Source organism: Pyricularia pennisetigena, chromosome 6 (genome assembly GCF_004337985.1).
Source record: "Pyricularia pennisetigena strain Br36 chromosome 6, whole genome shotgun sequence".
In the NCBI taxonomy this organism is placed as follows: Eukaryota; Fungi; Ascomycota; class Sordariomycetes; order Magnaporthales; family Pyriculariaceae; genus Pyricularia; species Pyricularia pennisetigena.
The window spans coordinates 5,748,224-5,774,980 of record NC_043744.1 but is presented as its reverse complement, the minus strand read 5'-3'; the positions used below and the strand labels follow the sequence as shown (position 1 = coordinate 5,774,980).

At 52.7% G+C, this 26,757-nt stretch overlaps 6 protein-coding genes across 6 annotated transcripts; 3 read left to right on the top strand and 3 right to left on the bottom strand.

Moving 5' to 3' along the window:
* Positions 1–594: 594 nt before the first annotated feature.
* On the top strand, positions 595–1,543 carry PpBr36_05439 (uncharacterized protein; the record flags this gene model as incomplete). The annotated part of the gene is made up of 2 exons (XM_029892595.1): positions 595–1,366; positions 1,461–1,543. The coding sequence occupies 2 exons, from the start codon at positions 595–597 to the stop codon at positions 1,541–1,543; spliced, it is 855 nt and encodes a 284-aa protein (XP_029749549.1).
* An 808-nt stretch (positions 1,544–2,351) lies between these two features.
* PpBr36_05438 (uncharacterized protein) lies at positions 2,352–10,642 on the bottom strand (the record flags this gene model as incomplete). Its single annotated transcript, XM_029892594.1, has 4 exons — positions 2,352–2,909; positions 3,010–8,268; positions 8,328–10,414; positions 10,507–10,642. 4 exons carry the CDS (start codon positions 10,640–10,642, stop codon positions 2,352–2,354), a joined length of 8,040 nt encoding a protein of 2,679 aa, XP_029749548.1.
* Positions 10,643–11,604: 962 nt separating this feature from the next.
* On the top strand, positions 11,605–16,471 carry PpBr36_05437 (uncharacterized protein; the record flags this gene model as incomplete). Its single annotated transcript, XM_029892593.1, has 5 exons — positions 11,605–12,385; positions 12,468–13,191; positions 13,271–15,979; positions 16,051–16,126; positions 16,217–16,471. Coding segments are annotated over 5 exons (4,545 nt in total), but the record flags the coding sequence as incomplete, so codon positions are not given.
* A 1,255-nt stretch (positions 16,472–17,726) lies between these two features.
* PpBr36_05436 (uncharacterized protein) lies at positions 17,727–20,531 on the bottom strand (the record flags this gene model as incomplete). The annotated part of the gene is made up of 8 exons (XM_029892592.1): positions 17,727–17,885; positions 17,975–18,262; positions 18,344–19,381; positions 19,448–19,489; positions 19,514–19,730; positions 19,796–19,965; positions 20,050–20,327; positions 20,384–20,531. The coding sequence occupies 8 exons, from the start codon at positions 20,529–20,531 to the stop codon at positions 17,727–17,729; spliced, it is 2,340 nt and encodes a 779-aa protein (XP_029749556.1).
* Positions 20,532–23,730: 3,199 nt separating this feature from the next.
* Positions 23,731–24,555, bottom strand: PpBr36_05435 (uncharacterized protein; the record flags this gene model as incomplete). The annotated part of the gene is made up of 3 exons (XM_029892591.1): positions 23,731–24,042; positions 24,140–24,362; positions 24,521–24,555. 3 exons carry the CDS (start codon positions 24,553–24,555, stop codon positions 23,731–23,733), a joined length of 570 nt encoding a protein of 189 aa, XP_029749555.1.
* A 517-nt stretch (positions 24,556–25,072) lies between these two features.
* PpBr36_05434 (uncharacterized protein) lies at positions 25,073–26,387 on the top strand (the record flags this gene model as incomplete). The annotated part of the gene is made up of 4 exons (XM_029892590.1): positions 25,073–25,198; positions 25,304–25,430; positions 25,517–26,272; positions 26,338–26,387. The coding sequence occupies 4 exons, from the start codon at positions 25,073–25,075 to the stop codon at positions 26,385–26,387; spliced, it is 1,059 nt and encodes a 352-aa protein (XP_029749554.1).
* Positions 26,388–26,757: the final 370 nt, after the last annotated feature.

The window sequence follows — 26,757 nt, the reverse complement described above, 5'->3', positions numbered from 1 at the left end:
AACTGCCGGCTTGCGTTCTACTGCAAGTCTTATATAGTATCTTTGCCATGGCCTATTCTGTGCTCATGTCTCTTCTTTTCTTTTTTTTGTTTCTCCCTCCCACCCCCCAAGGCACGGCATCACACGCTCTTTTGGTCCGACTTCCCGGTCCCTTTCACCAAAAGCCTTCCTTCTTCTTAGCTTCACCGGTCGGCTTGACGCTCCTTTACTTTTGTCGCAGGACCCGATACGTATATTCTTCACGGTTTATATTTACCACGAGCTCCTGGACAGGCTCCTCCCACTTGAGCCAAAGGTCTCACTTTTACCTTGCAACTTTCGTTTCACCCCGTCAAACCCACTCTCTTCTGACGGCCGCATTTTGAGTTATCAACTCTGTTTGCAAACATACCGGCACTATCTTATTTGCCCTTTTGTGCAAACCTTTTTTTTTTTTTTTTTTTGTAAAGCTTTGGAAGCCTTTCAATTCATGACAACCGGGAAAGAGAAGGCACCAAGAGGAAAACAGCACAAGAGCACATCGTCTCTTGCCGAAATATACGAGATTCAAGAACCCATCACTGCCGACAGTACACTTTCCTAATCCCGCCCATCATGCTTTTTCAAACATCCACCATCCTCGCCCTCCTCCCGGCCCTCGCGGCCGCCATCCAAGCCCCCAACAAAGAGAGCCAGGGCCTCAAGCTCGTGTTCGAGGAAACCTTCTCAGGCCCCGCCGGCGCCTCTGTCAACGAGGACACATGGCAGATCGCTCTCAACATCAACTCCAACAACGAGCACCAGGTGTACACCACGTCCAACGACAACATGCAGATCTCGGGCGGCGGCTCCTTCCAGATCGTGCCGCGCCGCCACGCCGACGGATCCTGGACGTCGGGCCGCATCGAGTCCCGCGAGGCCTGGTCCGCGCCTCCCGGCGGCGTCATGCAGATCGAGGGCAGCATCCGGCTCGGCTGGAACCTGCAGGGCAGCAAGCAGGGCATCTGGCCCGCCTTCTGGACGCTGGGAGACGCCCTGCGTCACGGCACCGGGTGGCCGCAGTGCGGCGAGATCGACATCATGGAGCAGGTCAGCGGCGCCCCGACCGCCTACGCCACCGTCCACTGCGACGTCTACCCGGGCGGCCGCTGCCAGGAGCCCCTGGGCCGCCAGGGCACCACGTCCATGTCTGACGACGACTGGCACACGTGGGCCATCAAGATCGACCGCACCGACGGCGACTGGACCCGCCAGGTCATCACCTGGACCAAGGACGGCGCCGAGTTCCACAGGCTCACCGGCGCCATGATCGGTGACCAGGCCATCTGGGGCACGCTGGCCCACAGCCCGCTGTACGTGCTCTTGAACGTTGCCGTCGGTGGAAACTGTGAGTTTTTATTTTTATTTTATTTGTTTTTTTTTGAGTTGTTGCCATTTGTTTCATAAATGTTTTACATACTAACCTCTCCTTCTCCACCAAGGGCCCGGAGCACCCAACGCCGCGACCCTCGACGGCTACGGCAGCATGATGGAAATTCAATACGTTGCCGTCTACACCTCGTAGAACCGCCCTGCCGGCGCTTTTTTGAACCAAAAAAGATCGGAGCAGTCAGCCAAAAACCCGCGCCGGGTTCGTCAGAACGGCAAAGGCTGACACGTTTCACCACCACCCCCCTAACGACTGCATGACCCCTTTTATTGTTTTTATATTTGGAACGCGGTGCTCCAGCGCATTTTTTTTATCCGTCTTTTATTTCTCCTTATTTTCTTTTTCTCTTTTTTTGCGGGTCGGGACCTCTTTCTTGATGATGATGGCAGTTCTCATCATGGACTTTTTCTGGTTGTGTGGAAAACAGAAACGACAACAACAAAAAGTACAAACACTTCTCGGTATACATATTACATAACTCTTGAATCTTATTTCGGTATATAGACGATGAAAAATATACAGCAAAGCTGGTGTCGAAATCATCTCCTTCTCCCAAGTTTCTTTCTCCAACACCCTTTTTGACATGGCTACCTCAAATGGCCTTTTAAACCCACACAGCTCGACATCAGCGCATCCAGAGGCGGCATTTAGGTATAGTGACGAAAACGAGACCAGACCCAGGCATATTCACGCAACACCGGCTAGTCCCTACCCAGCCCATCAAGTAAACACAACAAACGACTCTTGTTTCACCCACCCCTCTTCAAACCCACTCGCCGCTATGCTATGCTATATGCCGGCCTTCACATCCTCAGCAAGGAACACAAGTGGCGACTTGATAAAAGTCAGAAAAAAAAAAAGCAAAATTATGACTTTCTCAAATCCATCCTGTCCGCGCTTCACAACCCCACACACAGTTCTCAGTCGTCAAGACGAACAAAACTCAATCTTTCCCAAACACGTCCTCCCCGCTGTCGATCCTCCCCACGCTCCATATCTCCTTCTCGTCCTCAACCTCATCGTTGGACAGGCCAAGACCGCCGGCGCCTCCCTCGGCATCCCTCCTCTCCCGGACTTGAGCACCAAGCCGGAGCGCGACACGCTTGAAGTAGTCTTGCATGCTCCTCTTGGCGTTGGCTGGCAAGCTCTCGCCCGCGGGGCTGGCCATGAACTTATCAAAGACCTTGCTCTCGTCGTCGGCAACGTTGAAGAGCGACACAAACGCCGCCTCGGCTGCCAGCTTGACCGGGATGACCGGGTCGCGGACCGAGGCGAACACGGGCCCGGCCAGCTGTGGCAGGTGCGGTCGCGTCAGATCCATGTTGACACGAGACACGGTCCGCACCACGACGAGCGAGAGCCTTCGCGAGTCGGTCGGGTTGCCCGGCCCAACTGTGTTTGCCAGGGCTTCGAATACAGCCTTGGTGTGCTCAAACGGCTTGGATTGCTCGTTCAAGAGATACTTGCCAGCCGCGAGAATCGAGTTGTCTGCGATCATGGCCTGTAAAAATTACAAGATTTGTTAGTAATTGTGCCTTGGGAACATTTTAATCAATCAGGGGAGTAGGGCATGGCTGAATCATCCACCCGCGGAGACGTACAATCTTGCTTGCAATGCCCTGTACCAAGAGCTCAGGAAGCTCCTCTGCAAACGGACCCTCCATGATGGCAGCCGGCGCGTCCAACAGAACAGCGTTCAGGCCCAACACACTCGAGCTCGTCGGTGAAGATGTCAAAACTCTGGACTTGATGAGGTTGTGCGCCGCGTCTCCTGACACGTTCTTGACCAGGGCGCCTAGAAGCTTGGCGTTGGTGACGGTCATGGCATCGTCCTTCTCATCTGTTTCCATGTCAATGAGACCAAGCACGGCGGCACGAGACGGCTCGCCCATGTTGGCGCCGGCCTTGCTGATAACCTCAAACAGCGCCTTGAGCATTGCAGTACGGACACCCGGATCCGTCGTCTTGGAGCCCGTCACCAGCTCGGCTATGAGAGGGTCAACACGCGGCGTGTATTTGATGAGCGTGCCGAGCGCCTTTGCTGCGCGTGATCGTAGTTGCTCTGATGTCGTGTCGGCGAGCGACTTGGCAAATGTACGCTGCAGCTGCGGCAGGAATGGCTTCAATGCCGTTGGCATCTTCTCCAGGAGGTTGTTGAGAGTCAGAAGAATGGCGGACTTGACCTCGGTCGAACGCTCCGAGACGACACGAATCAGCGGACCGGTGATCTGAACGACGAATGGCTTGAGGGAGGCCTCGCTTGTCCTGGCGACAATGTCGGAGATGGCAAGTGCCGATTGTATCTTTTGCTCTGGCGTTCCGTTCATCAGACCTTGCAAGAAGATGGGTAGAATGGCGCTGACACCCTTGGGGAGCTCGAAGCCCTTGAGGTTGTTGCCAGCGACACCAACCTGGAGCAAGGTTTGTCTGGTCGATACAACCAATGCCTCCATCTCTTCCTTCCTAAGCTTCTTGGTAAATTCGCTCAGAGCACTCCAAGCAGCCTTGACGACTTCAATGTCAGAGTCATCAAACGAAATGAGCAGCGAGCGAATGATGTCTTGGTTGTAACGCGAGTAGTCGACATCTGCTGCCGCAAAGAACTGGGCCAACTGTCTGCCAGTCGCCGCACGTTTACGGTGGTCCTCATGTTTGGTAAGCTGTAGGAGCACGTTCATGACCGTGTTCAGGCCATCGTACTCGTCGATCGACGAAATAACAGTGTGGAACGAGGCGTCTAGCTCCTCGCGCAGAGAATCATCCTTGCAGTTGACCAGGTTGTCCATGAGTGAGTTGACGATATTGGGTAGACGACGGTTCATAGCTCCGCCGGCAACACGAGACAACGAGGCAAGTGCCTTGGCGTTGAATGCTGAGATGGGGGGCGCAATGAGAGTGGGTATCAGGTTCGGGAGGATGATGTTCGACCGGGTAGTTTCTGTCAACAGCGTCAACAAGGCAGACAGGGCGTTTTCGGCCTCGTCTTCGGAACGAAGCAGGTTGAGCAGGAACGGCAAGACCTGGTCAACCGCACGCTTTCCAAGGATCTGCTGCAAAGAGTCGAATGCCTCGGCGGCAGCTTCACGGACCTCGGTGTCCGAGTCGGTGAGTGCTGTCCTGACAACCGAGATAAGGATCTTCTCGTGCTCTTCCAGTGCCTCTTCAGAGGCCGACGAGATGAGTTCCTTGAGAGCCAAGCAGATACCCTGCCTGGCATCGACATCTGTCGAGGTTTGCAGGCCTTCCTCGAGCGTGGGCAGCAGGCTTGAGAGGACATTGTCGCCTGCCTTTCGGATAAGCTCTCCGAGGGCGTTGCTGGCAATCACCTTGTGCTCCATGTTGGTGCTGCCCAAGCGACGGATAATAAGCTGTGTAAGGGTCGGCACCAGCTCCTTGAGGGTCTTGGGACTCGACACCAATGCCTTCCAGACAGCGACGGCTGCGGCACGAACCGAGGTTGCAGTATCACACCTGCAGATGTAAAGTGCGGACAGGATCTTGTTGCGCTTTTCATCACCAAGCGCGTCACGGAGCGAGTTGCCTGCCTCCTTGACCTTTTCTTCCTCGTCCTCGTCGCCATCTTCAGTCTTGCCAGAAATTCCAGTGAGGTTGAACAGCAGGTCTCCGACGAGCTCAACGGAGCTGAGACGGATACGATAGCTGTCGTCTGCAAGGCCACGCTCCAGTTCAGGAAGCAGCAGGTCGACAGCACGGACGGCAAAGTTCTTGACGAGGAGTCTACCGGCCTTGAGTGCAGTCTCACGGATGGCCTCGATATCATCGGCAAGACCAGACAGAATAGGCGGAATAATCCTGCCAAGATAGTTGGCAAAGCTGTTGCCGAAGCATACGGGCAAGAAGATGAAAAGAGACATGAAGCCCTCGCGAACTGCGGGCTTGGAAGACTCGACGTTCTGCAGGATTGTGGGGAGAGTCTCCTCTAGGCGCGTGGTACCGAGACCGGCGAGCACCTCGCTGAGTGCTTGGGCAGAACCAAGACGGTCGCCGGCTCCCGTGTCCGACTTGAGGGTCTGCATAAGGCCGGGAATGAGATCGGGCAGCGCTTCTTCTCCGAGCTTCTCCATAAGCGAGCCAAGAGCCCTTGAAGCGGTAGCACGAGTGGTCGGCACAGGATCAACCACGGCAACCTTGAGGCCTGCGACGAGGACAGGCAGGTGCGAGACCAGGTCTTTCCTTTCAGTGAGATGAGCAAGACTGCCAATAACCTGCGATGCTTTGCGCTTGGTGTTTGAGCGGTCCGCGAGACCACGCTGCAAGATACGACTGATGAGTGCAAGCGACGGAGCGTCCAGGTAATGGACGAATTGGACCTTGATGAGCGAGTCGAGCGCCTCGTCGGTGTATTTTGTTGGGTCGCTGAGGGCCTTGAGCAGAATGTCCACCAGTCCTTTGACTTCGGGGTTGCTGATGACCTCACCGAAGCGCTTCAAACTCTTGTTAGCCCCAGACCGCACCTCCTTGTGGCTGTCGTTGAGCACAGCCGTGAGCGGTGGGATGATCTCTGGTAGGCTCAGTGCAAGCTGTTGTGGGTCTAGGTAAGCCATGGCACCCAGGAGATCACATGCTCCTTTCTTGCTACGCCATTGATCATCGTCCAGACCCCGGAGTAACGTAGGTAGGATCTGCTTGACACCATATGAGCTCAACCTGGCGAAGCATGCCTTGGCCGAAGCCAAAGCAGCATCGCGGACGTTCGCATTCGAGTCTCCAAAGCCGGCCAAAAGCTGCGGAACAATCTGGATCACATACGGCTCAAACAACCGACCCAAAATGGTAGCCAGCAGCTCGTACGCAAGAAGCGCAGATTCCCTCTGGTTTGCTTCTTTCTTGTTCTCCAGCGCGCTGTGAAGATTTGACATGATTCGGAACTCGCGCAGCGAGGCAATGCCCCTGCCAAGCACCAGGCCTGCCAGCCCGTATGCTGCACCACGTTGGACGGCATACTTCTTGGACGTGAGCAATGTCTCCATGATCTCGTCAAAGTACTTGGATGACTTGTTGCCGCATGCCTTGACAAGTGGCGGCAAGCATTCGGCGATGGCATACTGAACCGCCTCTGAGGGTGTGCTCAACGTAGCGATCAGTCGTTCGATAACCACGGGTATCTTTGCATCCCCGGCCTTGAGATGGCGAGCGAGGGCACCGTACATGATAATCACGGCCTCGTTGACCCTGTCAGCAGCAGCTGAGCCCTTGTCCGGTGCCTCAAGAGTGGTCTCAAAAGTCTTCATCAGCTTGTCGACCATTCCCTTGCCGTGGATCTCGATGGCCTTGTTGGCAGCCTCAAGCATCTCTGCACGGACAGATCCATTTTGATCTCCTAGAGGGCCTTGTTCTATGAGGAAAGCAAAGAAAGAATCCAAGTGCTCCCTCTTGAAATAAGGCGAGAGCTCCTTGAAAGAGGTTGCGATACCATGCCTGGCCTCCCATGGATCGGACAAGTCCATCTTCTTTGGCATGCCAAACTCATCCAGCTCAGGCACCCGGGGCTTGGCAAATTCGACATAAGCCAATCTCAGCTTCTCGAGGATGGGGTTGACCGTCTCAGGATGGCGACTGCAAGCCTCGGCCAGAGCCCTAGAGGCAGCCTTGCGCAGTTGTCCATCTTTGCTTTCCAGGTATGGCAGCATTTTGGCAGGAACATCTTTTGATGTCTGGAAACCGCTTTCCTCCCAAATTTCCTTGGCCAGCTCAACGTTCTCCTCGCTGTCCTCATGGCATGCGATCCATATCTCCTCGGAGAACTCCAGCTCACTCATGTCCACATCTGCGCTGATGGACTGCAAGACTGTCGTGCGCACACTGGTCTGTGGCACGATGGCACCACGAGCGACTACGCCAATTTCCTCATCGCTCATGTTTGGTGCCACGCAGCGGACCATGTCAGAGAAACAGTCCCTGATGATCTTGTAGTGCTGGTTGTACACCTGCATTGATGAAATCAGCGTCTCAAGCATTTGCGCTCTGGGAAGCGCTTCGGACGAAGCCGTGTCTGTGTGAAAGGACAAGAGCTCTGTTGCCAAGACAAGATGAGTGTCCCTGTCCTCCGCTGTGGCGCCGAACCCACCCTTGTTCAAAATAAGGAGTGCTAGAGGGAGCATGTAGTTGACAGAAACGACGTCAAAAGGGCGCTGCTCTCCAGCAAAACGCAGTCGGTACATGACTCTCGTGACAAGGTCCTCGAAAGGCTCAGTCTTGAGGTTTTCAGGTAGGAGTTCGACACCATGGGCTCTCAGCGTAGCTACGCCTATGAACTGACGGAACGAACCCAAGCGGCTGGAAACACGATCTGCGCACGCCAGATATGCCATCGGGGCTGCATCTCCTGTAATAAGGCACGCTCCCGCGTCAACAGCATCCAGAAGCGCGTTAACAGCCGGGCCCATCCATAACGTCGCATCAGTCGGAGGACCAGTTGCGAGACTTTTGATAACACCGACACCTCGCATGACCTTGGCAGCAACCCCGCGGACTCGTTCGCGGATAGCCGACTCCTTTTTCAGCTGGGCATCGACTTTAGCCTTTTCATCGGCCGATAGCTTCTTTGGCTGGCCTTTTTTCTCTGCAAGTTGGGCTCTCAGTTCCGCTTCCCACTTCAGAGTGTCCGCGTCCTTGCCTTTGGTTGACACAGTGGTGGTACCTTTCTTGGCTAGAACATCAACGAATGTGGTACCCTCTGGCGTCCTAAAAATGGCAGCTTCAAGAGGCCCAATGTCTTTTAGCTCCGAGGTATCAAGGTCATGCTGTATCAGCTGGATGATTCGCGGAGTCATGACTTCGGGCGCAACGAAAACCAGCTCAACTGCAGCTTTATATGAGGCAGTTCGAATGGCATCGGACTGGACAGAAAAGTGTTAGTATCGTGAAATCTCCAAGCAGATGAAGATGGATTTCCTACCTTCTGATCAAAGCTACTTCGGAGAGCAACTTCTTCAAGCAACGCCTTTTCATGCTTGGTTGCAAGTTGGCCAGGATCTAAGCCAGACCTCAAGCAAAGATCAATCCAGCTTGAGCGGGGGACGATGTCAGACCGGGCAAGGACGAGCAGTGAGCACATTTGTGCTTCTAGGGCCTCTTTCCCGGCTTCTTCGGTGAATTTTGATGGCAGTGCTTGAGACGGCGGGCAGATTGCCCTGAGTATGAGATGCAAGTATTTGTTTTCGGCTTTTGCAAGAGCCGCAGCACTGTCTTTTTCGCCCTCCTCGACCGACTCTAGCCAAGACCACATGCCGCCAACGACGGCAGTCGAGATCCTCTCGGGGTTGCTGAGGTACAGCTCCGACAGACGCTTGCAAAGATCAACACGGACTTGCGTCCCGGTAGCAGGCGAAGAAATTATATAGATAAGAGCTTGGGCCCAAGCAATCGAAGCTTCAGAGTCACCATCTTCAGGAAGCTCTGCAGCCACGGATGCCAAAGCACGATAGAACCATTCCAAATCCTCATCGGTCGACAATTTGCTGAAGAGTTTAGGGTTCAGCAAAAACGATGGTTTAGGCTCCCAAACAAGGCACTGCTTTGAAACGGAAAACTTCTTCAGAAGTGGCTGGACGGGAGCTGCCTTGTTGGTTTGAAATATAGACGGAGCAACAGTGCAAGTCACATAGGCGCCTACAATAAGCCCGCTCTGCGACGCAGCCAGTGGATTCGCGACAGCCTCATTGTAGGTCTCGAACAAGGCGGGAAGGATGACCTCTTGGACCTTTGATGCTACCTTTGAATCAGCAAGACCGCAGCTGTGCAAGAGTAGATCTCCTGCCGACAGGACCCAAATCTTCCTGGACCCAGGCTTTTTGTCGGCGAGACCTTTCTTATATCCATCAAGAGCTGCAGCGGGAACTTCTACTTCCAAATTAAGCAGAGTCTTGATAGAGCAGAGGAGAGCCTTTGTCTCTGCTACCAAAGCCGGTTCGTTACCCTCCTTACCGGCGACAGCCGGCAAAGCACCGCAAATCTTGGCTGCATTCGCCTCGTTCGTAGCGAGAGCAGTCAGCATCTCGGCATGGATCGCTCTCTGCTCGGCCGAAGCAATCTTGCCTCCCTTCAACGGAGTTACAATTTCGTCGGTGGCCTTTCCCAGGGTTTCAGGATCAGCAGAGCGCCTCACGACCTTTCTGAAAGCTGTGAGTGCGCCCATGCGGATGGTAGCATTGGTAGACTTGGCGTTTGCCAGCAAAGGCTTGAGCAGGTTCTTGTTCAGTACAGATGAAAGGTCGTAATCACTCGGCAGCGCATCAACGAGAGGTGTAACAAGATCGTTCAGTACAATCTCAGGTGCGCGGAGCAGACCCTTTTCCAAGGCCGGTGTGATGTCCTTGCCCAAATCCTCGAGTGTAACAAACGAGTGGAAGAAATCGTTAAAGCCCTCGGCAAAATGACTGGGCACTTGCGTCTTGGACCCGATAATCTCCCTGGTGTAGAAGCCGAAGAACTGGGGCTTCAGTTTCTCCAGTATCGGCTTGGCATAGTCCTTCCGTGCACATACACCTGCGATGACCCCCAAAGTTGGGGCATACTTGGCCGTGGGCGCCGCACCCTTGGTCGCCAACAACTGCACCGCATCCGTGATTGACTTTTCCCGTGTCTTCTCAATGGACACGAGTTTCCGGAACGCGCGACGACTTATCACCAGAGCCGAACGCCCTAGGTTGTGTCTGCATTGCGGCTGCAAACACTTTTCTAGGCAGTCTGAGGTAGCCAAAACCAATTCTTTCCCGAGCTTCTCCCACAGCTCAGTTTCCCCTAGGTGTTCGATGAGCAGGCTGGACCATTCTAGCAGGACGAAGGCATTGGCTGGCGCGATTGTTGGCTTCTGGCTCTCCTTTCTGATGGCGGCCACGAGAGCGGTAAGGAGCTTTTCTTCTTTGGCCTTGGCGAGCAGAACAAGGCAGCGCTGAACGGCTCGGCGGGACGGTCGATCGGCGTACGAGGAATGGGTTAGGAAAAGAATGCCCAGCAGCTTTGATAGGCTTGCTTGATCGAGAGCTGTAGCGCAACATGTTAGTGACTTGTATAAGCTAGACTGTGTGTTGTCTAGATGTGCTAGGCTGGAGTCCAAGGACATTCGAGTGCCATACCATTCTGGGAAATCTTGTCTTCAACAATGCGCAGCTGTGTAGTGCGCGCGTTGGTCGAGGACGACAGGAGAACTTGTTTTATCGCGACGAGGTCTACTTGACCCGGACCGTCTCCGTTCACCACATCAGCTGTCATTTTGATGCCTCGAGGCTCTCTGACATCGCGAGCGCCTCGCGGGTTTTCTGTCGGAATGACGTATCTGCTTCTAGTATACAGACAGCCTTTGTTGCTTTATTTGGGATCAATATATCGAGGGTTGCCGTGGCTTGCAGCAAAGTAATGATTGCGTGCGGTCACTTTTGCCCAAAGCTCCACCCTGCATCAAACGCCGCACCATAACTTCCGTCCAACATACAAACGAGCTGTTTTGGTGGGGTTATTGCCGGGCGGTCAAGATCGTCAACTACGAGAACGACAGGGGTGCCTATGAGAGGAGACCTAAGCAGACAGCTCTCACTTCACTACTCGACGTCGGCAAAGTTCTAAAACTACGTGTATCAAGTTTAGCTGCCGTTAGGTCTGAATTGTGTGTACCTAGCTATTTTATGGTGCACATCTGTTCTTGATGTTAGAAGTTTTACAGATTTTTTTTTTTTTTTTTGTATGTTGATCTGATCTGAACCCCGCATTTGACATATTGGACAGACAGCTAATGTTCACGTCAGGTACCCCCAGCTGTATAAGCGACATCAGAAGCTACTCTTACTTTCCGCTAGAGGCAAGGCAAATCAACCGTTGTATTCGATTTTTTGTTTCTTTTTGTTCCTTCCCGATTTATCAACCAACCAAAACGCCCAAGTTACTGTTGCCAGACCCACCAGTGACTGGGGAAGAGCCCGGGCCTTCAGTGGAGGAACTCACTTGGTATGACAACAAGACCAACGGGGAATTCTTGATCGTCAATTTTCTCGGGCAGTTAACGATCAACAACACCATTTACCACTACGTCCTTGCAGAAAGAGACAAAGAAAAAGACACAGGCCCATACCTAATATTCAACCGGCCTAGAAAAAGTATTAAAGACATCACAACATTTATCCAGCTGTCGCTGTATCTTTACATCAGTATAGCAATCTGTCTTCATTTTTTGGTTATAGCTTTTCCTCAGGCTCACAGCCGTCATGGCTGGTGGCAACAAGAAAAAAAAGAAGCCCGCGGGAAACCAGAGAGGCTTTGCAACCACATCCATTGCCTCAAAGCCGCAGGTAAGGGTCATCGACCCTGCTGAAGCCCAATCGTCAGCAGACGGCAGCAAGTTTGGAAGTGCCCCTCCAAATGCCGCCCCACAGGCCGGCGGTAGCGCAGATTCAGGCGCAGGCACGCAGGCACCAAGCGGCAGCGGCCCGCAGCAGCAGAAACAGGAATTGACGCCTGAGGAGTTTGAAAAGCAGCTCGAGGAATCAGAGCTGCAGCTCTTGGTTGAGAAGCATGCGGCAAAGGTGAGGCGTGATGCCCAGCGCCAACGCAACAGGCTCGAGACCGACAAGCGGCTTCTCAGGGGCCAGGCTGAATCCCTCAACACCAGGAAATGGCTACCCCCGGAGCTCATGGAGCAGCTGCTCGAACTCATCAAGGGAGAGAGCCGCTACGCCGCGTCTGGGCTGGCTAGCGACACTTCTTCTGGCAAAATGCCATCCGAAGAAGATCTTACTATCAAGCTGTGGACTCTCCAGGAGACTCTAATAGGTTCTGGCTTCCCCAAAGATAAGGTGCCAGCACTTCTACAGCATATTCTTGACATTGCTCCGAGCATATCGACACCAAAGGGTGACTCAATCTGGGGTCTTGACGAGGCCTTGGCTTGGTTCGCACGTGAATGCGACAATGACGAACTTCCAAACTACGAAAAGTCGGCCAAGATGAATGGCAAGCCAATAGGTGTGTGACGACGTCGCGCCAAAAATCGGCGCATTCACTCCCTACTCTTAGGCCTCTCTTCTCTCACTAACACGAGATTTAGATACTCCATTCGACACTCCACTACCCTCTGGTGCAACCACTCCTCGACTGCTGGAGCCAGACGTCAAAAAGAAGCGCAAGCAGGATGGCAAATCTCGAGCGACATCTCCCAGGAAAGTCGCAGTCATATGCGATGAGGAGATAGAGCCGGACGAATTGGTTCCTCAGTACTTGGACACTAGGGCTAAGTTGTATGCGCTACAACGACCACTCCTAGATGCCCCGAAAGGGAAGCAGAAGAAGTTGGCCCTCGAAACCGATCAGAGTTCTAGCGACGAGCTAGAGATTGCAAAACTGCAAGCGAAGCTCGCGAAAATCGAGCTCGATGTCCTTTTTGAGAAGGACGTGGCTACCGCTCAGTGGCGTGAAAAGAAGATCATCCTGGAAAAGGAGTACTCTGCAGCAAAGAAGCTCAGGGACGAAGAAGCCAACGCACTGGCTGCCTCCCAGAAGGAGCCGGAACCTGCCGTGGCGGAGGGTGCTGAGGATGAGATTGCTCGAGAGGCTGAAAAGATGGCGGCAGAGATACTTGCTGAAAACGATAATGAAGAAGATGCCTTGTCGGGCTTGTTCGACAGCCTACCTACTAACGAGGTTGACCCTCTGACTGGAAAATCCAGCACCGTCATGACTGGTGCTGATGGGGTCAAGCTGACGATCAAAGATTTTGGAAAATGGACTGGCATAAGTCCGTCGAGAGCACTGGACGAAATTTGCCGCGGGAGGTTTGTCTTTGAGTCTTTGTTGCCCTACGTTCTCTGTTAAATGGAGTACATGAAACTAATAACTCTGCTACACTTACAGAGATCCCGGCGTTAAGATATCCTACACGGCCATTCCAGCTACAGCTTTCGCCCACCAACACCTGGTACACGTTCTTTGGAGCAAACCCCAGGAGCCGTACCAGCTGCACGATATACCTGGGGTTGAAGTAGAAATGCATCCTAATCAATTCGTCATCAAGATGAAAAGCATTGCAACGCCCGACAGCAGGCAGTCGGAGGCATATGTTGCTACCCTTGCATTTTTCCTTGTCAGCGGCTCCTCCTCGAAAGACGAGAAAGCCGCGATGAAGCTGCCACCAGTTTGGCGAGACTTGTGGTCAGAACTCGCAGAGGCCAAGAAAAGCAAGGCCGATGCAGCAGACCGAGAGATCGTGAAGGAACTGCGTGCTCTCGTGCGCAAGAAACAGGATCAAGAGCTCGAAGACGGCGTCATCATTCAAGGAGCCTTTCGCGGACGTGGCGCCAGGGCCGCCGCGACGGATTCGGCGGAGAATTCAGACCACGACCGCAACAAGGCAGCAGCGGCTGGGCCGGAATACTACCAGAGGATCTGGTACGATAAAAGCAACTCACCAAGATATCAGACCATGTTGCGGTCACGAATGCAACTTCCGATGTGGGCTTTCCGCGAACAGGTGTTGTCCGCCGTCGATCAGCACCAAGTCGTCATTGTCTGCGGCGAGACTGGTTGCGGCAAGAGTACACAGGTGCCGTCGTTCCTGTTGGAACATCAACTCGCTCAGGGGAAGGCGTGCAAAGTCTACTGCACAGAACCTCGACGAATTTCAGCCATCTCTTTGGCTCGTCGAGTGAGCGAGGAGCTTGGAGAGGGTCGAAATGATCTCGGTACATCGCGTTCCCTTGTCGGCTACTCAATCCGCCTCGAGGCCAATACTTCCCGCGAGACTCGGCTGGTATTTGCCACGACAGGTATCGTCATGAGGATGCTTGAGGGTTCCAACGATTTGCGGGACATTACGCACCTGGTCCTGGATGAAGTCCACGAACGTTCCATTGACAGTGATTTCCTGTTGATTGTGCTGAAGAAGCTAATGACACGGAGGAAGGATCTCAAGGTCGTCCTCATGTCGGCTACTGTTGATGCCGATCGCTTCTCGAATTACTTGGATGGTGCTCCTGTTCTGAACGTTCCAGGCCGCACGTTCCCTGTACAGGTCAACTTTTTAGAAGATGCGGTCGAGTTGACTGGCTATACCATCGATCAGAAAGTACCTCAGGAGAGACTCGTCGAAATCGACGAAGACACTGCCGAAGTTGAGCCAGAATCGTCTTCTAAAACCGAGCTACTCAAGTCACTCAAAGGCTATTCGACAAGGACCCGCAACACTCTGGCTCAGATGGACGAATACAAGATTGATTTCGACCTCATAGTTCAGCTTATCTCAAGGATCGCCATTGATCCCAACTACCAAGACTACAGCAAAGCCATTCTCGTATTTCTGCCGGGTATTGCTGAAATCCGCACGCTCAATGATCTTTTGCTAGGAGACCGCTCCTTCCAGCAGAATTGGCTCGTCTATCCGCTACACTCGACAATCGCCACCGAGGAGCAAGAATCCGCGTTCCTGGTGCCACCGCCTGGCATGCGCAAGATCGTGCTCGCAACCAACATCGCCGAGACGGGTATCACCATCCCGGATGTTACATGTGTCATTGACACGGGCAAGCATCGCGAGATGCGCTTCGACGAGCGTCGACAAATGTCTAGACTTATCGACACGTTTATTTCGAGAGCAAACGCCAAGCAGCGAAGGGGTCGTGCTGGTCGTGTGCAGCAAGGTCTCTGCTTCCACATGTTCACCAAGTATCGACACGATGCCATCATGGCGGATCAGCAGACGCCTGAAATGCTGCGACTCTCGCTCCAAGATCTCGCTATCCGTGTCAAGATTTGCAAAATTGGTGGAATTGAAGAGACTCTGAGCAAAGCTTTGGACCCCCCATCAGCCAAGAATATCAGGAGAGCCATAGATGCTCTCATTGATGTGCGAGCCTTGACTCAAAGCGAGGATCTCACTCCTCTTGGCAACCAGCTCGCTCGTCTTCCTCTGGATGTTTTCCTCGGAAAGCTGATCCTTCTTGGCTCCATCTTCAAATGTCTTGACATGGCCATCACTGTTGCCGCCATACTTTCGTCCAAGTCTCCATTCGTTGCTCCATTCGGCCAGCGGTCACAGGCTGACACGGTACGCTTGGGCTTCCGACGGGGCGACTCGGACATTTTGACTGTCTACAATGCCTACCTATCATGGAAGCGGGTCTGCCTTGCCGCCACCGGGAACAGCAGCCAGGAGTTCCAGTTCTGCCGCAAGAATTTCCTCAGCCAGCAAACGCTCGCCAACATTGAGGATCTGAAAGGTCAGCTGTTGGTCTCCCTTGTGGATTCCAAATTCCTTTCCATGACTGAGGACGAGCGCAAGAACCTCAGTCGCCTGCGGTACGCATCCGGCGGCAATCGCCGTCGCAAGCAAGTCTTCTTTGAAATGCCACAGAGGGTCGATGTCAACAGTGAAAATGACCTCGTGTCGCAGGCCGTACTATCTTGGAGCTTTTACCCTAAACTTCTTGTCCGCGACGTGGCCGGAGGGAAGGGTCTGCGGAATGTCGGAAACAACCAGAACATTAGTTTGCATCGGTCCAGCGTCAACAGAGGACATAACGAGATTAGGTGGATGTCGTACTATCACATGATGCAATCGACGAAATCGTGGGTTTTATCACAAGCGCCTACTTGATTCATCGGAAGCATGAGCTGACACATGTCACTATTGTTACTAGGGCACTCAACGCACATGAGACGACTGCCGTAGAGCCATTTTCCATCTCCTTGCTTTGTGGAGACGTGCGGTGCGACGTATGTATCTGTTCTTTCCGCAAACCATCCGCCGAGCTTATGACATAGACGTCAGAATCAGAATCTTTGCTAACATGAACCTTTGAACAGATGTACTCGGGTGTTTTCGTTATGGACGGCAACCGAGCCCGTTTCGCAGCACCTGACTGGAAGACGGTCTTGGTAGTCAAGACGCTGCGTTCACGGCTCCGCGAGCTGCTGACGCGGTCCTTCAAGAACCCCGGCAAGCTTCCGACACCGCAGCACCAGCACTGGCTAGAGGCGTGGCAGCAGATATACGAGCAGGCTGCCGCCAAGGACGCCGCGAAGGCTGCTGCAGTCGCCGCAGCTGCAGGTGGCTCGTGAGCAATGAAGCTTGCGGTTGACGCCAGGGGACATATGTCACACAGGCATTGATGTGTAATTCTCTGCTAGTTCGTGGGTTGTTGTTTTCTGCGAGGGATTTGAAGAAAGATCTGAGCTTTTTTGTGCTTGTCTTGTTGGTTTCCAGGATCATAGAAAGCGAATGTAGAAGGGCTGTCATGTCGAGTTGTTCTTGTCATGCTGTAACTTATGTTGTTATTATTGGTCCTGTCATTGGAAGATGGCTAGGCTCTAAAAAGACTATATGATAGGGCCCGTGGGATCAAAGTTAAAGCTCAACTGAAAATGAGCGCACACGGAGGATCAGAACTCATTGCCCAGCGAGCCTGCCTAACCGCTTTTGAAGCAGGCACCTATTTCCTATGTCGTTGATATCCTATCAAGCCATGACAACCCTATTCACTAGCGAATCGAGCTCAAGGCATCGTCATGCGTGTCTGTTTTTCTTCTTTATCCACATTGTTTGTTTTTTTTACTTGCTTGCTGTGCTGCTCAAAATTTTCCTGCGCTGCAGGACAAGTACTCTCCAAAAAAAAAAAGAAAAAGGCAACTAGGCAAGGCACAAACACAAACGTTGAACAATGGTTTGGAATTATTCCGGCGACGTTGACCAGGATCGTAATATAAACAAAGGAAGACCAGCCAGAAAGAAATAAGAAAAAAAAAAAGAGAATAGAGGACAGTAAAATCTTCCCTACATATCTCGAGTGATAATGAGTAGTAAAGCAAGTCAAGTCCACAATCGCCCAGAGATGTTGTTTTTATGTGTGCAGGAGTGTTTTGTGTATGTTGAGTCTGATCGTTCAAAATCAGCCCCGTTCCAACAAGAAGCGACCGAGACACCGGAAACTAAACCTCCCCTTCCTTCCCCCGACTTGATTTTTTCCCCTCAACACAAGTGCAATAGGCCTGTCGCAAGTAATCGCAATGATCCAGAGTACCGTACCAACGATACAAAATCCGGGCAGATGATGTAGACGGAAAAGACGGCCAGGAAAACAAAGTCATGCAAGAAACAAGAATAGATAAAAGAAACAAGAATACAAAATCCAGAAAGACGAACCCAGTGAAACGCCGGATATCAATGACAGCGCAACACAATGAGTTGCTAAACAAGCTGATGAGACGACTAGAGTAATAAAAGGGGTATGATGAGATTTGTGATGATTGGTCGAATGTGCTCTGATATACAGCCCGATTCGCTCTACAAACCACATGTAGAACAAATTGGGGTTTTCTAGTCGGCGCCAATTTCGTTGGTGCCCTCCATGTTGAAGGTGGGGCCGTCGAAGCCGAATCCAGTGTCTTCCACGTTGTCGTGTAGGAAAGAGTCAAAGTCGAAATCGTTAAGTACGTCGCCCGAGGCCAATGGGTTGGCAAAGTCCAAGTTAAAGTCCTAAGAGAATCGTAAATGTCAGCTTGTGAATTCAGGGACAACGCGGGTATTCACAACGTAGGTATTCTTAGACATTGTACAACACTTACCATTCCGCCTCCCTCCATGTTGAAGCCTTGGTTGGGGTCATTGTGTTGCTGAGGAGCGACTGGTGCCGCTGCGGAAGCAGTAGCGGGAGGTTGACCATTAGGCATCTGCTGAGGCGGAGCACCTCCTGCCGCGGGACCAGGCTTGTTGAAGTTTTGCTGTGAGGCGGCCATCGGCGTCATGGGAGTTGCCGGGGTAGGAGCCTCGCCGTCGTTTCCTCCATCGGCCGCAGGTGTTGCACCCGCGGCTGGATTCAGGTTTGCGTTGGACTTCTTCTGCGTGGCGGCCCGCTGTTTAGAATGGTTATTCTGGGAACTGGGCGCAAATTGCGGCCTCGTTGACATGGGTAGCTGGAAACTGGGCATTCTTACCTTGTCTTTAGCCTTGGTATCCTTCTTCTTGGGGGCTGCCTTGTTAGCCTGCGATGGCGTAGGCGGCGCGGCATTGGAAACCTGCGGGGATGCTGTAGTGTTCCTTTGGTTCGCGTTGCTGTTAGCTGCAGCCGTGGGTGCCGAAGGCGGGGGCATCGCCCTTTGCTGAGGCGTTCCGTGGACGGGCCCCTGTTGCGGACCGCCCTGAGGGCCGCCGGGCATCTGACCGTTCGGTCCACCTTGCCATTGCGGCATAGGCTGGCCATTGGGACCGCCCTGCTGTTGTTGCATCTGCTGTTGACGCATCATCGCCTGCTGCTGAGGATTCATCTGGCTGAACGGCTGTTGGCCAGGGTGAGAGCTAGGCGGCCGGTTCATGCCGCCATTCATCTGTGCGGCTGCCATATTTGCATCCATACCGTTGTTAATACCCTTGAAGAAGTGCGGTGCGCCGTTGGGATCCATATTCGTACCCATGAAGTTCATCGGGTTGTTCGGGGACTCGCGGTTTTGAGCGCCTTCCGGAAGAGGTGATCCCATGCTGCCGTTGTTCATCTGCCCAGCGGCACGCTTCATTTGCTCACTTGGGTTCGGGGATGCACCGGGTCTCGCGCCCTGGGGAGAAGCTCCCTGGAATTGGGGTCCGTTCGGTGCGCCTGCAGGACCACCAGGGCCACCGGCAGGACCGGGACCGCCGGGACCATCGGGTCGAGCCATGCCTTGGCCTTGAATGCCGTCCTGTTCTTGCCGAGCCATCATGAGTCGCTTCTTGTTCTGTTGCTCTAGCAACATGAGCTGCATCTGGTAGTCTTGAAGAGCGTGGTTGCTTCCGTTCTGCGTGGCTGGCACACCGGGACGCATTCCGCCGTTGGGCGCGGCACCCATCTGCTCTTGAGCATTGTAGAATGTATTGAGCTGCGTGCCGTCGGGACCAGAGGCAACCATCGGCGAGCCTTGACCCTGAGGAACGTTGGGGCCAGGCATGGGCTTGTTGGGCATTTGGTTGCCGTGGTGCTGCTGGAGGTTCTGCGCATACGTCTGAATAGATTTAGCATGCATTGCGGGGGATGCATTCGCGATAGCCTGTAATCGGTCAGGGCTCACAGTCCCGGGGTCACCGCCGTTGGCGAGGAGGAGCTGCTGCGTCTGCTGATACGGGTATTAACCTACCTGTTGATTGGGCATTCCTGGTGCGCCAGGACGACCATTGGGCATCATCCCGGGTTGGTTCGGGTTAAACCCAGGGCCGCCGTCGAGGCGCGCTCGCTTCGGTGATGGAGCATTGTCAGCCGAATTGGGAGAGCCGGGTCTTTGGCGGTTACCGTCCATGTCCGAAGGATCGCGTTGCATCTGGCCTTGCTTTTGTTGGGCGAGCATCTGCATTTGGCTGCGAAAGAGAAGGAGAACATGTGAGTGAATGCCACTAGTCAACAAATGCATGGGGAAACTCACTTCTGAGTGTTGGCGATGGCACCACGATGTAAGCTCTGATTCTTGTTCATCATGTTCATGTTTCCATTTGGCCTGTTCATCATCATAAATTGCTGCTGCTGAGCAGCCATGTCCGGTCGCATGCCCCGCAGCATCTCTTGTTGAGTTTGCTGTCTCATCCGTGTATGGTTCTGAGATGGGGTGTAGTCAGCAAATAGTAGCTCCCAAGTCTATAACCTGGGCGCGACGATGATATCTCCATGAGGATGGCATACCTGTGTATGTGTGATGTATTGGCTAACCTGGGCCGGTGCGAACTTGCCCTTGGAGGCGTTCAGCAGGTCCCAAAACATAGAGAACCACTCGTACAAGAAGCTGATGTCGGGCGTCGCAGAGCCGAGTATGGGCGCAGGGAGGTCATCGGGCTTCTTGCTATTGACGTCGTCTTTGGAGTCGGTATCCATAGAGTCGCCGCCGAGCCCGTTCTCGCGATCTTGTTCGACATTGATGGGTTGACCACTTTTCAACACGCCCCTGGCGGCATCGTACATTTCTACATATTGTCAGCACCTCTAGTTATTCACGATCCAAGATTTTTATTAGGCTCACCATTGCGCAATAGATAGTCGTAGATATATGTGTTAAGGTATACGGCGTGGCGATTGTCGGTGCCTTGCTGCGGTGGTTGCTGAGGTCCAGGGGGAACGCCGGGGCCACCGATGCCTCCCATGGCGTTCATATTCCCCATGTTATTCATTGTGAAAAATGCAGCAGACTTTGTCTGCGCAGTTTATTTTCGGTGATCGCAGAAAGAATAACTGTCGTGAGGCCAATGTGTGTTCTGGTTTGGATGCAAGCGATGAATCGCGTTGGCAGGTCGCGAAAAAGTTGCGTTCGGGGGCGATGCGCGTTGTTTCAAGCAACCGGAATTTTCAAATAGTAAAAAAGCAAAAACTGGCCAGGTGAAAATGTGGCGTGGTTGGGAGGCGGTCGACAAGTTGTTGAATGAGTTTCGATGTATGTAGTTAACAGGTAGAAAAGTACTGCAAGTCGGAGCGCTAGTGAGGAAGATTGATGCGTGAGTGGTGTGCAATGATACGGTACAGTGCGGCAACGGCAAGCAAAGTGACTCGGGCTTCACCGCGTCGCGGAATATCCACAGCTATTCTCGGAGTCGCAATAAAAGCGAGGACAAGTGGTGCTATTCAGTCGAAGGGTTGCAGGTGAATTTGCAAAACTTGCGACGACGACGGTAGTCGTCGCAGTATCAGCTGGTTTAATATGTGACCGCTTCAATCAAGGTTGGTATGGTAGAAAAAAGGAGAAAAAAAAATCCGCCACGGGTATGTAGCGAGTGACTGCACTCAACACTCCCACGAATGCTTGGCTAGCTGGCTGCTGTTGCTGGGTGGGTTCTGCTACGATCCACGCGGGCGCCCTGCTCCAACTCCTGCTGCGCACCAGACAGCTTTCTTATCGTAGTCGGTCGAACGCCAATCTTCGGTGGGTTGCGGACGTGTTGGCTGGGAAAAACATCGAGCAGCAAAACAAGATGGGGACCGGGGATGGAGCGAAAGGAAGGATAGGGCGGTAGGCGGGTTTCCCAGGTTTTGGGGAAAACTCGTGGGCAGAAGCAGAGGAGAATGGAGGTTGGGGGAAGAAGTCGACACACAGTTTTTTTTTTTTTTTTTCCTTCTCAATTTCGAACGCCGCCTTTCTGATACCTGGCTCGCAGCCAGAGACCGTCGGGTGCTAATAATGGGAGAAACTGGGGGTGAGCTCCTCACACTGCTTGGCCCAGCCGTGCCCAGTTCCCAAGACTGCGCGTCGTGGGCGTAGATTCTGGACTGTGGGGCCCACATTACCGCTAGGGCCGAGCCGGGTGCGGATAGGCGTTCCTCGGGAACAGATAGCAACTTTCCAAGACAACAAACCCAAGCGAAAACAATGTAAACAATCTAGAAACCCACCTCAACCAACTCATTGAATTATAAGGTATTTGTGTGAATTTTCATATTTTTTTCTACTCTTGTATGGGCGAGTGCATTGCGGTGTGAACCCAGTTTTCTTGATAGGCATGTACGCCGACCGGATGTATCTACTCGCACGGCGCCCCGTCAAACTGCCGATGTGCTGACTTCGTTACTTGGCAACCAGCAATATCAATCAACTACAGCATATGGCCATGAAGAGCTGCGCCGCGATAGGTGATGCATTACCAGCGGCGTCGAGACATCTGATATGCTAACTAATAGCTTCAATTGCACACAAAGCATATTGTGGTTTGCAACAAAGGTTACTCTGGTAATGCAATAACCGGACTCGCAGTGTCATGTCAAAGACCGGGAGTGCGTGCGGGAAATTACCCAGGACAAGGGGCTAGGATCAACTCCAATACCACGTCTTATCGATCGATCAGACACGGAAAACATGCATTTCTTCTCTTATGTCTCTTCCGAGAGAGAGAAGGGTAACACAGCGCAAATTATCTCGTGCCATTGCCAAAATCGTGGCATATGTCATCATAATCGGAATGGCTACATTGCCCACCTATGCTACGTAGACAGACATTAGTAGCCATACTTCTGACACTGTGCCCTACATCGTACTTCTGATAAGTGGCAACTTCGGTACTTGAACATGATATTATGAGTAAGTGGCATGATGGCGAAAAACATCAAACACCCGACGCATGCATAACAAAGTTAGGCAAGCAGAGTTTTTTTTTTTTTCTTCCTTTCGCACGGCGCAGAATAAGATAGTGAAGAAGACGAAATCAAGCGATTCACTGGTATCGTTCGACAAAGATGCCATGACGGTCCAGGCTAGATGACTTCGACTATTTCTAGATGAATGTGGCTGCTGTCACATCTTCAGCTGTCCCAAGTCTGTCAGCCCACAGTTGCCGCTTTAATAGATTGGGTTGAAAATAAAAGCGGGCGTAGACGACTTTTGGTGATGGAAACTTTTCCTGGTAAGGTTGCTTTCCGCCGCTGCGTGTGCCTTGCATTAGCACTTTAATCCGTAGTACGTCCCACCCCACCATGTCTTGTCCGTCACAGCAGATCTACGGGGTTAGGCCAGGGGTTGTTGATGAAGCATGTAGATGGGTATTTGATTACTATCAAAATCCAGATAAGGCAAGGTGGTGTCAAATCTGTGCCAGAAACTCGGGAACAGGCGTCTTGCCAGGATGCAGACTTGAAATTCCGTTTCCAGAGATGCAGGCAGGCAGGCCAAAGATTATCAGCACAAATGCGGGCCGGCAGTTGACGGTGACGCCACTAATAAGGTAGTTCTGTCAAGGTCCTGGCTGCTGCTTACTTGCACCCGACCTGCCTCCATCCGCCCACAGTGCCCAGGGTCCGCAAAACTCCACTGACACAGCCGCTAACCCGTCGAACCCATCCGTCGAGCAAAGCAGGTTTGACCGATTCAAAATGGATGCGTGGGGGATCTTCCCGTCTATACGGGGAAAATTACTCACAGCGCTGTCTGGCGCAGAGATCCATACCAAAAGCTTGCCTGTTCCAACAAATATTTCCGACCTGTCCAGGTAAAAGCTGGTAAAGAAGAGCAACCACAACTCGCATAGGGCATGAACCGCCTTTATAGAGGTACCAGCTTTACAGTTCAAGTCGAATGCAGTCTAAAAGACAGACGGACATCAAGTTGTTGACATGAACTTTGCTAGATATCTTATCGTAGACATCTGCCTCGCAGTGCATAGGAGGCTTGCATATGATCATCTGAACTGACTAGCTATACCAGATTCATAATTGATCATACAATTTATGTGCCATGGCGGATAATCCCAAGCTTTTCTAGGCTGGACCGACACGGGAAATCTCACATCTAGGGAGGCTGACAAACTGGGGGGTATCAGGTCTATTCTCTACACCGTGACTACGCATGTCCGTTCCCTCCGCGCGACATGTGTTAGGCAACGTCCTTGTTTAATCATCCTCCGGCGGAAGCTCGTCATCAATGTATCTAACCAGCGATATCCTCATTTCGGTAGTGTCATTCCCACGCAACACGTCGCTGATGAAGTGAGCTTCGACCTGCATCTGCACCATCTCCAGCGCGCCTCTTAGCACTCCACATAGGATGTTGGAGTACCAGAGCTCATCCTGTGCGCGGCCGTCGTCTGGAAGCTCAACAAAGTCGGCAAGCGGGTTCTCTTCAAACACAAGTGAGAACTGCTTGCTATCACCCGTCCAATTTGTGATCGTTGGTGTAGTGTTGAGGAATATTTTGAAGCCAACCTGATTGTTGCATGGACGTTAGTTCATATGCAACTGGCCTTGATTCGTGCAGGAGAGGCCATATGCGGGAATCGTGGGAGGTAGGTAGGTGCAATACTTTTGCTATCATCTCGGCTGTCTCCCGGAAGTTTAGACAGCGCTTCATCGTGTTTGATTTTGCAAGGTAATCCTCAATCAGCCGAAGGCCTATATTGTAGCCCATCTTGTCAAGCTGCTTGTTAACCTCAACATAGTCACTGTCAAAGTCCTTGCAAAGCTGCGCGACAATTGTGCCATATGTCAGCGTGACCAACTCAGCGTTGACCTTGTCGATGCGTGTCCTTTTATTTGTCGAATATCAGTTTATTTTCCATATTTGGTTTGGCAATCGGCGAGGCCGGACAGGAGTTGATGTTGGCTTACTTCCATATTCTGGATGTTTGTCAGTCATCAAACTTCTTGCATAGTCATGAAATATAAGGTATGGGACTGAACGTACTCCTCCCCAACGCGCGCGGCCTTGTTGGCGGCCATAGTGAGCTTCAGCGGCCTGAGCCCCTCGAGGTCAATCGGTCGACTACTAACTTATGACCATAGGTTGGTGGATAAGCTGGTGGCGCGCGCCAGAGCAGTATACAGCTTTGCAATCAATCGGTCGGCAGGGAGATGGGAAAGTTGTCGCTAGGCAAGAGGGCATGCATATGCCACCGCCAGGGAGTGAGGAAGTACTGCCCGCTCCGCACTCCGACCGTAAGCTAGGGTCGAATGGACAGGGGATACGATAAGATAACGAGTACGGCCCCACCACGATCCCATGTGGACAGGGGTAAAGAATGGTAACAAACTGCTGGAAGATATTTCCACCGTTGAATTAAGATGGGGACGTCGCGCCAGGAACCGCGTTCGACTCTTGCTTCGGTGATGCTAGTGACATAAACGGACCTTCGAAAGTGCATCCAAGCTGAATCCAAAATCCCAACACCAGAGCTGGAAAGGGTCATAGCAAGATCAATTGATTTTCCCGATTCAATCTTCACACTCCAAAGCGAAAATGTCTGCAGAAAAGCGCCCTGCCTCAGACGATCCCAGCTCCTCTCAGTTGGTGAAGAGGCAAAATGTCGGAAACTCAACGGCGCGATCCGGCGGCTATGGTGAAAGCAGCGCGCTGATCCAGGCGGTATGTATCTATCGGTACCAACAGCATCAGCCATGACTGACATTTTCATGTCCAAATCGGAAGCTCAACGCATATGATGCTGACCTCGATGCCTACTATGTATAGGCGCCACGCCTGAGCTCGCTGCAGGCGCCTCTGATGGAGCTCTCTGGACACTCGGGGGAGATATTCTGTGCCAAGTTTAACCCTACCGGACAATATATTGCTTCAGGGTCTATGGATAGGAGTATTTGTATGTTGACCGCCGTGCGCCTCATTCACAGCCCAAGACTCAACCCAAGGGCCTGTGTGTGGACTCGATACTAACGCGCCTGGCAGTACTATGGCGTGCAAATGGCGACTGCGAAAACTACGGCATACTGAGCGGCCACCGCGGCGCAATCCTCGATCTGCAGTGGTCACGCGACTCGGACATAATCTTCTCGGCATCCGCAGACATGCATCTTGCGAGCTGGGATCTCACCACAGGCGAACGAATTCGACGATACGTAGGGCACGAGGAGGTCATCAACAGTTTAGACATCAGCAAGCGTGGCGAGGAGATCCTTTTCAGCGGCAGCGACGACGGCACGATCGGCATCTGGGATCCGCGCAAGAAGCACGCCGCCGACTACATCGAAACCGACTTTCCTGTTACGGCAGTGGCAATCTCGGAGGCAGGCAACGAGATCTACTCGGGCGGCATCGACAACGACATCAAGGTGTGGGACGTACGGAAGAAGGCGGTTGTTTACAACATGGCGGGGCACAGGGACACCATAACCACGCTCAAGGTGTCGCCCGACTCTCAGAGCCTGCTTTCCTATGCTATGGACTCGACGGCACGGACGTGGGATATTCGGCCGTTTGCGCCGACGGAGAGACACATCAGGACATTCGATGGAGCTCCGATGGGAATCGAGAAAAATCTGGTCAGGGGCGGATGGGACAAGGAGGGCAAGAGAGTAGCCATGGGCGCAGCTGATGGCACGGTTGTGATATGGAGCAACGAGACGGGCAAGTTGACATACAAGCTGCCAGGCCACAAGGCTGCTGTCAACTGCGTAGAGTTCAGCCCGGGAACGGAGCCATTGAGTAAGTTTTGCGCCGTTGTTTTCTAACTCTGCTTCGTGCTGATGCTGATCTTATTATCCTTGCAGTTCTTTCTGGATCTTCGGATAAAACATTGCTTGTTGGTGAGCTGCGATGAACAGCTTCCTGCCCTATGGAAACGACCTGATGAAAACAAAGTATTATGTATGGCTTTGTTTGGCAGAGCTTGGCAAATGATGCTAGTCTCGACTTCCTAACAGGCCATCGTGAGGGACGAGCCCGGTTGAAGAAGCGCTCTGATATCCCGACAGACGGTGTGATCTGGATTCCAAACTGCGGAGACCTGGATAAACAAGGACATGGCGATTATTAGCATGTAACTACTAGGGCAGTTCCTAGCGAACATTCCACGCCAATGCATGCGCACTTGCATGACCGAATCCATTGCCAACTTGCACGGAACGGAGGGTTCAGTATTATTAATAAGCCATCAGTGGAAGTGCTGCCTCCGGGATCGACACCGAGAG